General features: G+C 37.3%; 1 protein-coding gene across 3 annotated transcripts in view; it reads right to left on the bottom strand.

The window, feature by feature from the left end:
* Positions 1-11,834, bottom strand: part of CXADR (coxsackie virus and adenovirus receptor) — a 66,465-nt gene that overhangs the window by 14,393 nt on the left and 40,238 nt on the right. For 2 of the 3 annotated variants that reach the window (XM_010852953.1, XM_010852955.1), the window contains exons 5-7: positions 11,572-11,694; positions 10,653-10,791; positions 5,141-9,589 (exon numbers count right to left, since the gene is read on the bottom strand). In XM_010852953.1, the coding sequence (XP_010851255.1) occupies positions 9,325-9,589; positions 10,653-10,791; positions 11,572-11,694 (527 nt within the window). In that variant the 3' untranslated portion in view covers positions 5,141-9,324. Of the gene's footprint in view, positions 1-5,140; positions 9,590-10,652; positions 10,792-11,571; positions 11,695-11,834 lie in introns of those variants that run through there. The other variant, XM_010852954.1, reaches the window with a different exon arrangement.

The following is an 11,834-nucleotide window of genomic DNA, read 5'->3' as shown; positions in this document are numbered from 1 at the left end:
TATGGTTGATTCATGTTGATGTTTGGCAGAAACCAACAAAATTTTGTAAATTAATTAATTTTCAATTAAAATAAATATATTTTTTTAAATGGGCAGAAAACCTGAATACTTTTTTAAAGACAAACAAATGGCCAAAAGGTACACATGATATGATGGTCATCACTAATCATCAAAAATGCAAATCAAAACCACAACATTACCTCACACCTGTCAGAATGGCTATCACTGAAAAGTTACAAATCAATGTTGCTGAGGATGTGGAGAAGACAGAACCCTTGTATACTGTTGATGGGAATGTAAATCGATACAGCTACTAATGAAAATATTTAGCTACTATGGAAAAGGCTGTATATTGTCACCCTGCTTATTTAACTTATACGCAGAGTACATCATATGAAACGCCAGGCTTGACGAAGAACAAGCTGGAATCAAGACTGCTGAAAGAAATATTAATAATCTCAGATATGCAGATGACACCACCCTTATGGCAGAAAGCAAAGAGGAACTAAAGAGCCTCTCCATGAAAGTGAAAGAGGAGTGAAAAGGCTAGCTTAAAACTCAACATTCAAAAAACGAAGATCATGGCATCCAGTCCCATCACTTCATGGCAAATAGATGGGGAAACAATGGAAACAGTGACAGACTTTATTTTCTTGGGCTCCAAAATCATTGCAGATGGTGACTGCAGCCAAGAAATTAAAGATGCTTGCTCCTTAGAAGAAAAGCTTTGGCAAACCTAGACAGCATATTAAAAAGCAGAGACCTTACTTTGCCAACAAAGGTCCGTCTAGTCAAAGCTATGGTTTTTCCAGTAGTCATGTATGGAAGTGAGAGTTGGACTATAAAGAAAGCTGAGCTCTGAAGAATTGATGCTTTTGAATTGTGGTGTTGGAGAAGACTCTTGAGAGTCCCTTGCACTGCAAGGAGATCAGTCAATTCTAAAGGAAATCAACCCTGAATATTCATTGCAAGGACTGATGCTGAAGCTGAAGCTCCAATACTTGGGCCACCTGATGCAAAGAAACAACCCATTGGAAAAGACCCTGATGCTGGGAAAGATTGAAGGCAGGAGAAGGGGACGACAGAGGATGAGATGATGATTGGACGGCATTACCGACTCGATGGACATGAGCTTAAGCAAGCTCTGGGACTTCTTGATGGACAGGGAAGCCTGGCATGCTGCAGTCCACAGGGTCACAAAGAGTCGGACACGACAGAGTGACTGAACTGACTGACTGACTATCGAGAATAGTATGGAAGTCTTCCAAAAACTAAAAATAGAATTGCCATGTGATCCAACAATTCCATTCCTGGGTATACAGTCAAACAAAATGAAAACACAAATTTGAAAAGACAAGTGTACTCTAATGTTCATAACAGCACTATTACAATAGCCAAGACATGGAAGCAACCCAAGTGCCCATCAACAGATGATTGATTAAGATGTGGAGAAGGAAATGGCAACCTGCTCAAGTATTCTTGTCTGGGAAATCCCATGGACAGAGGAGCCTGGTGGGCTACAGTCTATGCGGTTGCAAAGAGTGGGATATGACTAACCCACCACCATATATATATGTCTATATCCATATATATAAACTTCATATATTTATATATATATATAAAACCTCACATATATATATAAAATGGAACACTGCTCATCCATTAAAAAGAATGAAATTCTGCCATTTGCAGCAAAGTGGGTGGACCTGGAGAATATTATACTTGGTGAATTAAGTCAGAGAAAGACCAATACTGTATGATATCACTCGCACATGGAATAAAAAACTAATACAAGTGAATATATATGCAAAACAAAAAGACTTACAAATATAGAACTTGTGGTTATCAGCAGAGAGAGGGGGAGGAGAGGAGTATGGGATTGAGAGGTACCAACTATTATGTATAAAATAAGCTTACAAGTATTCATCATCCAGCACATGGATATACAGCCATTGTTTTATAATAATTTTGAATGGAGTATAATCTATATAAAAAAAATACTGAATCACAGTGCTGTACACCTGAAATCAATATTGGAAATCCAGTAACTATACTTCAAATATTTTTGGAAAAGGAACCAATCCTACCATAACCTTGTTCTCAGACCTTTAGCCTCCAGAACTGTGAGACAGTAACTTTCTGTTTCTTAAGTCACCCAATTTGTGGTACTTTGTTATGGCAGCCCCAGCAAACTAATACAACTATACGCAGAATTAATCATAAATGACCAGGTCTGTTTGGGAGACTAATCATTTTCAGAGACTTGAAAACAACTGACATAATGCCATGTAAAAAAATTTTTTTTCATTAAAAATTAAATCTTCTAAGATATGGTGCTTTATTTACCTAAGTAGGTTTCCCTAAATTCTGAAATATTATTTTGATATTCAAATTAGGCCATGATATCTAAAGCATTTAAGTTTTTTGGTCTCACTGAAGGTGGACTCAAATACTTCTCAAAGTTCATGAAGCTCAAGAAAAACCATTCTACCACAAGTGATGTAGCAAGGACACCAGTCATCTGCACAGTTTTCCAAACAATTCAGAATTTCCCAAGTTTGGGTGATTATTGAAAATAACCTGGGAGAGACACAGACCCACTGACCTTACCTGAACCTACTCAGAATCTCTGAGGAGGGTTTTAGAAATGTATTTCTCCAATGCTTCTCCACCGCTCTAGGTTGGTATAATAACTAGCTTGTTTCTGTGCTGGCTCTTATTGAGTCAGTTCACCTAGTCTTTATTTGCACAAGTTATCTTTTTAAGCCCTATGCAGAATTTTCCGTCACCACACTTACTCACCCTTTTTCTCTTGATATTGCCTTCTTGGAAGAAATCAGGCCAATTGTCTTACGAAACATATGACACATGCCCATAACGTCCCTTCCAAAAATTTATTCGGCATTTACTAAGCAATATGCAAATTAGAGTTAAGAACTGGGGATAAAAGTCAGTCAAACTCATCAAGAAGATATATTGAGCATGCTGAACAGTTAGAATGCAAAAGGTTCTGTGCCATAAAGACCCACACTGGCAATGTTGAGGGTCCTGCACCCCTAGCTTAGCTTGAGTTGAGGGCAGGGTTGTGAATAGGAAAAATGATTCCAAGGAGACAAGAGTGTGGGCTGATACGGGCAGGCAAATATGCACTGGGCAGATCAACAAGGCTGGGCTCCTTTCTGGTTGAGGAAATGGTATGTTCACAAAGTTATGAGACCGTGCCCTTTATTTCTGGAGTATGGCTATCATAGAGATGCACCTAGAACTGCACAAAAAATAAAGCACAGAGAAATGGAGTGGTCATGAGAGACCTTCTATATCAGGTTAAGATGATCTGGTTTAAATTTCAATACAATCAGATTTACACTTTAAGACAACCAATCCGCTAGGATCACAGACAACAAATGACTTAGGGAAAGACAAAGTCAAGATAATGACGGCTTTTAGCACTTTCTCGGCAGCTAACATCAGATGTCACCTCTGTAATTTCCTGTGTCTTCTTCTCACCTGCTCTCATTCTCCAATAGAGTTAGAATTTCCAAGCTCAGCACTTAAAACAAGAAACACACTGATCGAGAACCTAGTCCTTGGTTAACTGGACTAAAATTTATTTCTCAGTGCTTCATTAACTCTGGAAATTCTACTTTCTCTGCAGTTATCTTAGGATGACTTTTTTCCCCTGTAAATAGTTTAAAAATTTAGAAAAATCATATAAGTAGAAAAACAACAAATCCAATATGATTTATACATCAGAAATACCAGCAAGAAAAACAGCTGAATTTCTAGCACTGGCTTCCTGATCTTTTTCAGTTGCCTTTGCCACATTTAGAAATTACATTTGTTTACACCTTAGAGTTGAACCATTTTTATTCAACAACAAATTATTTCATGCTCAAATTTGAGACAAAAATTTTGTCTCAATTTCAACAGTTTTGCCATTTGGCACTTAATTATCCAGAAGTATGATCTGGCCTTCAGAAATGCATGATTAAAATATGATCTAAATGAAAAGCATTGAATTATACTTAGTAGTTTCACTAAGCCTATATTACTGTAATCTTGATGCTCTGAAAATCTGTGCCTCCCTATCAGCATCCCAGCAAACAGAGATAAATGCAAAGAATTTTCATCGTTATATCAATTTTATTTCTTTAAAATCTTTCAACATCCCCTGTGATGCAGGTATTTTTATCCCCGTTTTAAACACCAGGCAACTGAAGTGAAGCAAAGCATCTAGTAATAAATGGTACTCAGATATGTCTGACTCCAAACTCTATGCTCTCCTTTTAATGTGAGTGGAAAGCTTCACATTAGTATAAACCACTGATTCTCAACCAGGGGTGGTTTTGTCCCACCCCAGTGACTATTTGGCAACACTGAAGACATTTTTGGTTGTCACCTCTTGGTGGGGAGGGCAGGAGCTATGGGCATTTTGCAGGTAAAGGTCAGCAATGCCGTTAAACATCGGCAATGCACAGATAGTCCCCAGCAACCAAGAATCATCCATCCCCAAATGTTAAAAGAGCCAAGGTTGAGAAACTATAGTAAAAACAAAATATTTCTCAAAATATCTTCTTACAAAAGCTTTACTACCCCATTTTTTCTGAAATCACTGTTTAGAGTCAATGAAAATGGCTTTAAGCATAACTAGATGTATGTGTATTTAATACATATATGCATGAACATTTTTCTTTTTGGCCATACCATGGGGCATGGGGGATTTTAGTTCCCCAACCAGGGACTGAACCTAAGCCCCCTGCATGGGAAGCACGGAGGCTTACCACGGGGCCAGCAGGGAAGCCACTGTACACACATTTTCAATGTATCTGAAAACTCTTGAGTTTAGACTATAATTGTGACATGATCCTCCATGGAAGTTTGGAGGCTTCAACCCCAAAAACATTGTTATACACTGTCAAATAGATGCACAGGACTGGAGAAATTTTCATGGATAAGTTTTCATTGATGTGTGATTGTTCTGATCTTTACTTTGTTTAATAAAAGATGCAAGGGGGGTGCGGGGGAAGAAACCCTGGCTCAAGAAAGCAGGGAGAACAGTAATATTGAAACGTTATAAAGTAGACTTTTTTTTTTTTAAAAAAATAAGAGGCACAATGAAGCCACACCATGAGGCAAAAAATTGCTTTCTTGATTTTATTTTCAAAGTACACAAAGTCACAAAACTAGAGCAAGTTTTTGGCTTTTTTCAAACCAAACTTTGTTCTTACAAATTTCAAAATCTGCACCATTGGATATTTAAGCCAGAAACTTGAAATACAAAAAAATCATTTTTGAAACTGACACTCGCAGTTCTCTACTTGCATATGTGAAGTGTCAAAATATTTCTTCTCAGTAGTACATTTGTCACAAAAATTCACAGTTAGGGATGAGAATAGGACAATCAGTGAATTGTGGCTCTCTCAATGCTTGTGTCATAAAATAAGTTAGTAGAAAACAGAGTTCTTTGGAGCTTTTAGTGTTTGAGGTCTAAACCAAACTCAACTGACATTTACCACACTCTGAAATCATTAACTAGGATATTTTGCAAAACTAGATTTTAATTAACAGTGAGAAGCCAAAACAACAAACGTGTGTTGGTGTTACCTTTCATAAGACAAACAGAACCACAATTCACCAATGTATACATTGTTCGTTCCTATTTCTATTAGGTAGAATTTGTGCTCAGTTATGAACCATTTTAGTGTCAAATGAGTAAAAAAGGTCTAACTACAGAACACGTCGCCTTTATTGCAAGAATATCCAAAGGCATTTGAAATATTAAAACTTGCCCAGAACATTTCTACTACTAAACACAGAAATATTATAAAGATATATATATATACACATATATATAATATGTCACAAGCCACTAAAAAGTTAAAATTGTGCCAACATTTTCTACAAACTACTCCTTACATGACACATCAAAGCATTAACCACAAAAAATATGAAATTTTTTTCTTTGCACACTGGAATAAGGCCATCTGAAAGCCTTAAACACTATGGAGATGAAAAAAGATTAGAAAAAAACTTTCAACGTTTATATAACTTCAAATTTACATGCTGCACGCACACAGAAAGACAGAATAGTTAAGAAGCCATACATTACAGGACTGGATATCCAACTTCATGCAATGAATTCTTTTCATATTTAATCAAATTGTCTTATCTGCCCCTTCACCTGCTACAAATTTCCAGAACTCAATCCTAAAAATCATCTTTTTAGTAAGAACCATGTCTTCATACCAATAATCTAATTGTGTTTCTTGAATTAACCTCCCTATAAGACACCCTCAGTCTGTGTTTCCATTGTAACAACTCCATGACAGCCCAAATTTAAAGGTTATCTGCCTGGAATAACTGGCCAGTTTAATACATTTTGTTTTTGATCTCCATTCAGGGAAATATTAGTAAGGTTGCCATATGAAAACAAACACCTGTAACCTACATATTCAAAATACAGAATTATAACCTCTATATTTCTTTTAAAGTTACCCCAACTAACTCAAAAATACGGTGTCAATCTCTTAGGTACAAAGTGGAATAGAACAGCCTTGCTTTGATGGTTCAGTGCTGTCCTTGACTGATGTTTCAAAATGCTTGAATAATAATCTTTTGTTGACTTGCTTGATGATTACCAACAGTAATTCTAGAACACATCTTTGATCTCTAGTTCAGTGGAAACTATCAGTCAGAATTATTTAGGAAGTTACCAGTACTATCTGACTTTTGGATTCACTGAAATTTACAAGTGGCTGGAGATAAAAACTGAAAACTGAGTTCTGTCCTCTAAACTCAACCACATCTAACAGGTCTCTTGAGGTCGTGACAGTGGCCTTTTTTCCTGAGCTTGTTTCTCAGGCTGTAGGTGGTAATGGACCTGAATTGGAAGGAAGCATTCTGGAAGAGACTCTACAGCCAAATCATAGATTAACTGCGAAGTCTAAGGGAAGAGAAAACAATGGGGGGTTTCCCGGATGGCACTAGAGGTAAAGAATCTACCTGCCAACGCAGGAGACACGCAAGAGACGTGGATTTGATCCCTGGGTAGGGAAGACCCCCGGAATAGGAAATGGCAACCACTCCAAGATTCTTGCCTGAAAAGCACTTTTGGAAGAGATTCTACAGCCAAACCCCAGATTAACTACAAAGTCTAAGGTAAGGAAAGCCTTACATATGTCCACTTTTTGTAGGGATTTCTACTTATACTGATAGCATACTTTTCATTACAAAACTGGGACCAGGAAGGACCAAAATTCTTATTAGTAATGTCTGTGCTTGGTTATTTACTTCTATAATACCTTATATATTTTATTCATATAAAACAGATCAGAGCTCTGATATTCAAAAATAGTTATTATTATAAAATCAGAAACACAGTCAAAGAGTGTAGGGGATGTTGACATTTTAAAAACTTTATATGAGTAACACAATCAGTTACCTTGTATCCAAAAAGAACAGGAAGAGGCAAGACTGAAGGTATGAAGATAGATAGGTATCACAGTGATGCATTTCCAGGACCAGTACCTTCACCTCTAAGCACCTTTCAGGTGATAGCTAGCTCATAGGCACCAGAAATTCATAATACAACTAAATTACCCAAAAGGCACGGATGAAAATGTTAACGTAAGTATAAAAGCAACATTATGTAACGTTAAAAACCTATGTTAAAAATGCTTCCAAATATGTAAAACTATACACGAATCCATTACACATTCAGCTTTAATTTGCCATTAAAAAATGTATACAATACTCTGTCTAATCATAAATACATGCCAACATTAATGTATAATGTAGCATTTACCACCACAGCACCCAAAGAGATGAACAGAAACCAACTCCCTACTAAAATCTAGGGAAAAGGTTTTAGAGCTAGTGAAATAATTTATTGCAGACCTTATTACTATAAAGAAACTGTTGGCTCATTCTACTAAATCCACACTCCCTCACAATCTTAAGGGAAATACAATAAATTCACTTTCATCTACTAAAACAGTATTTAACACATTTGGCAGTAGGAGTATTTTTCTAATTCCTTTTCCTTTCATTTCTCTCTCTCTTTTTTTCTTTTAAAAAGATTAAGTCACTTCCACAAAACTAAGACAAACTTTTCCAAGCTCAACTTGATTTTCTGAAACTACACAAGACATGTTGGCCATACAATAGCAACTGTACATCCTCCCAAGTCTGAAATACAGAATTGACAGAGGACACTTACTAGTTTAAAATGTAGTTCATCATTCTAAGTCTATGAAGAAAATATCCTCCAGGAACTGCATTCAAGAGGGTAAATTTCAGATTACCTTTCTAGAACATATACTATGCAACACCATCACAAACACAAAAGAACTGAACCAGGAAAACAAAAAATTCTTCAATTTAGAACCAATAATTTAGAGAATGACAATCTGTAATTGCCAAACAATAAATGAGTTATAATTTTTTTTCTTATTAGGAAAATATCACCTAAAGCACAGGGCCAGCATTTACTTGGCAACTGCAAAATACTCTACATCTTTGTTAACAGGCCACTGTTCTGCAGACCACCACAGGCCTCGGGGCACTGGAACATTAATCAACAAAATTCATCCTCTCCTCACTATTGCACCACAAGTATCATCACTGTATACAGGTAACAGCAAATTTTCTAAACGAATCAGATAAATGCTCCTTTAATTTAGCATACCAAAGAGCCTAATATGTCCCTGCCACCCACAGCAATCTATCCATTAAATACTTAAGAAGTCATTTCATATCCAAGGCTTATGAATGACACGGAACTAGGTGATTTCTAGAACCCTGTAGTGTTTCCTAGTTATTAGAGACATTTCAAACACAAAGCTTTCAAAGAAGTGAAAACAAGAACAAACATAAATGCATCTAAGTCTTTTTGCCATGAATCTTTCTTTACCGATTTTGAGGGATTAGGGGAACACTATCGGGTCACATAAATTACGTGGAAAAAAAGCAATCTGAAGACAATGGCAGAAATTTCAGATGATTCAAGTATCAACTTGGTGTGCACCAAAGTTCACCAATTTCTTTCTTCACCTCTGATTTCATATTCAAAGTGCCACATCTGACTTAAGTATTGATATTCAGAAACCTATAAAGTCAAGCTCTTAAAGGAAATATTATTTAGATAGTGAATCTCCTCAGAACTTCAATGCCTTTACTATTTCAGTATAACCAAACAAAACTTTTTGATGTTTTTTCTTACAGTTTTTGGTTAGCTTTTCTTTTTTCACCTATTTTGAGGCTGGTAGCAAAATGTACGGATGTTCATATTTCCAGAGGACAGCATGGGTGACGGGCACAGAGGCTCTACACTATGGACCCGTCCTTGCTCTGCGCTGGAATCATCACAGGCACCGCCCCCATCCTACTGAGATTAGGAGCCGCTACCTTGGTGGGTGGGAGCGTCGGACTCTGAGGAGCACGTTCCAAGTCTTCGCTTGGCACCTGGTTGTACTGAGTCTTGGAATATCCTTCCATGTTGGACGGGGACATGGATCCCAGGGATGAGTGATTGCTGCCGATGTAGCTTCTGGCAGTGGACGTACGGCTCTTGGGAGGAGGCACGTCTTCTCTAGAAAGCGAAGATCCCAAAGAACGTTTCTAAAAAATCTTAGACTATGTGAGCTGTGAATCATGGGTAGGGATGAGGGAAGAGCCGCTATTTAAGCATCAAGTGTGTAACAGTGCAAGTGACACACAGAAAACAAGCACAGGAAGGCATAATGTCAGCAACTGTGTGTTTGGCCCGAGTTTATCAATACAGAGTTTCCATCTTCACACACAACGAAATGTGGGTTTTACAAAAATGCATGACTCTATAATGTTGTCTCACAAAGAACAAACCTCAAATGTTTTCATATTCTAGTATCACTGATCTAGATAACCTAGTTATAGTCGTGTAATACTCCATAGTCAATAAACTGACAGATATTTCAACCAAAAAAAAAAAAGATAAAATATTGTTTTTATTATGAAAGCTACTCATCTAAGACTTCAGCTGAAAACTTAGCAGATTTAAGTTTGCAAAAACTGAGAAGCAGGCATAAGAATTTTCATAATAAGCACTGACATAGAATATATATCTGAGTCACTTCTGGTACACTTCAAAAAGAAAAGTGCCAGACCCCACCCCAGACTCAGCAAATGTCAATTTTCTGGGTGTTACTTTGGTCATATGTTGTTATTCTTACAAGATCTATAATTCAATGTTATAATTCACTTCTAGTTAAGATCTACTGGTTTAGAATATTTTTTAAAAAGTAAATCACATTACCAATAGATCTATTAACTAGCTACGTCACTAGATACAATCAGACGTTTAAAAAACAAACTAACCAACCTTAACATCTTCATTTCTTGAAAACTGCATGCCTGTACTTTAATGGGAGAAGGCAAATAGCCTTGAGATAACCATTCAGCAGTGGTTCTTAAAGTAGGGCACCAAGTAGGGGAGAGGTTAGTTGGCTCCACACACTTGAAATAAGTATTAAAATGCTTGCAAATGTGTTAAGGGGAAAAGCTACAGCTTTCATCCAGTCCTCATGCGGCCAAATGCTTCAGATGGTTAAGAGAACTAATGCTTTAATGACGTAATAAATTCAGTATATCAGTCAACTCCTGTGTCACTTAATTACCTGATATCATGGTGAACCTCCTTTTCGTATTTTTCTTCTCTGCGCTTTTTATGACAGCAAAAGACAATAAGAGCAATAAGCACAAGCGCAAGCAAAGTTCCTATAACAGCTCCTGCAATTGTCCCGGCTCTGTTTGAAGCTAGAATAAAATGTTAACAAGAAAATAAATAATAGTAAAAACAACACAAAACAAAAATACTTTTTACCTAGTCATATTTAAGGTAATGATACACAATAACAGATTGATTTCATTGCATATATTAACTTTAAGAGACAAATTAGCTAGCTTTTTCTGGTCGGGGGAAAATCTACTAAACGAACTTTCTTCTGAACTGTATAATCTATTTCAAGGATAAAAACAATAAAACCACTCTGAAAGATTTTACTATTCACAGCTAGGTTGGCATAAGAATGTTCTAAATAATTTGTCCTTAGTTGCATGCATGCTAAATCACTTCAGTCGTGTCCACCTCTTTGCGACCCCACGGACTATGGACCGCCAGGCTCCTCTGTCCATGGGATTTTCCAGGCAAGAATACTGGAGCGGGTTGCCATGCCCTCCTCCAGGGGATCTTCCCAACCCAAGGACTGAACTGCATCTCTTATATCTCCTGCATCGGCAGGCGGATTTTTTTACCAGTAGAGCCACCAGGGACGCCTTACTTACATTGGCTAAATATGGTACAAGAATTAACTTGACAACTCTTGCCTCCATAATGGTGCTACAATAATGAAGGTTTTATTAATAAAATGTAGTACTTCTTTCCCTTCCATGTCTTAAAAAAGCGAGTAACCAAGCCAGAGTGCTTTGCTCAAAGGCAGCATGCCAATGCCCATCACACACACTTGCTGATGGAACCGAAGGTGACTGCATAAACATCACGAAACCACCTTCTCAGAGCACAGGGAAGATACTTACGAGGAACGACATCCAGGCGCAGCAGGCACTGATCAGAGCCCACTCTGTTTCTGACCGTACAGGTGTATGTCCCGGAGTATTCGGCACTGGCATTTTTCACAGATATAACAGGTGATGTCATTTCTATGGGAAGAAAGAGGGGGTGAGGGAGCAAAACCCATTTTTATAATAACAGACTGCTGAGTTTCTAGTAAGGCAAACCCTACTTGGTTGACAATCCAGGTAAAAGTGAGACAAACTCAAGCGAGACGCAGAACAAACAA

The sequence above is a fragment of the Bison bison genome, unplaced genomic scaffold (assembly GCF_000754665.1).
Source record: "Bison bison bison isolate TAMUID 2011002044 unplaced genomic scaffold, Bison_UMD1.0 scf7180017864318, whole genome shotgun sequence".
NCBI lineage: Eukaryota > Metazoa > Chordata > Mammalia > Artiodactyla > Bovidae > Bison > Bison bison.
Note: the sequence above shows the minus strand (reverse complement) of the source record. Positions and strands in the feature narration are given on the sequence as shown.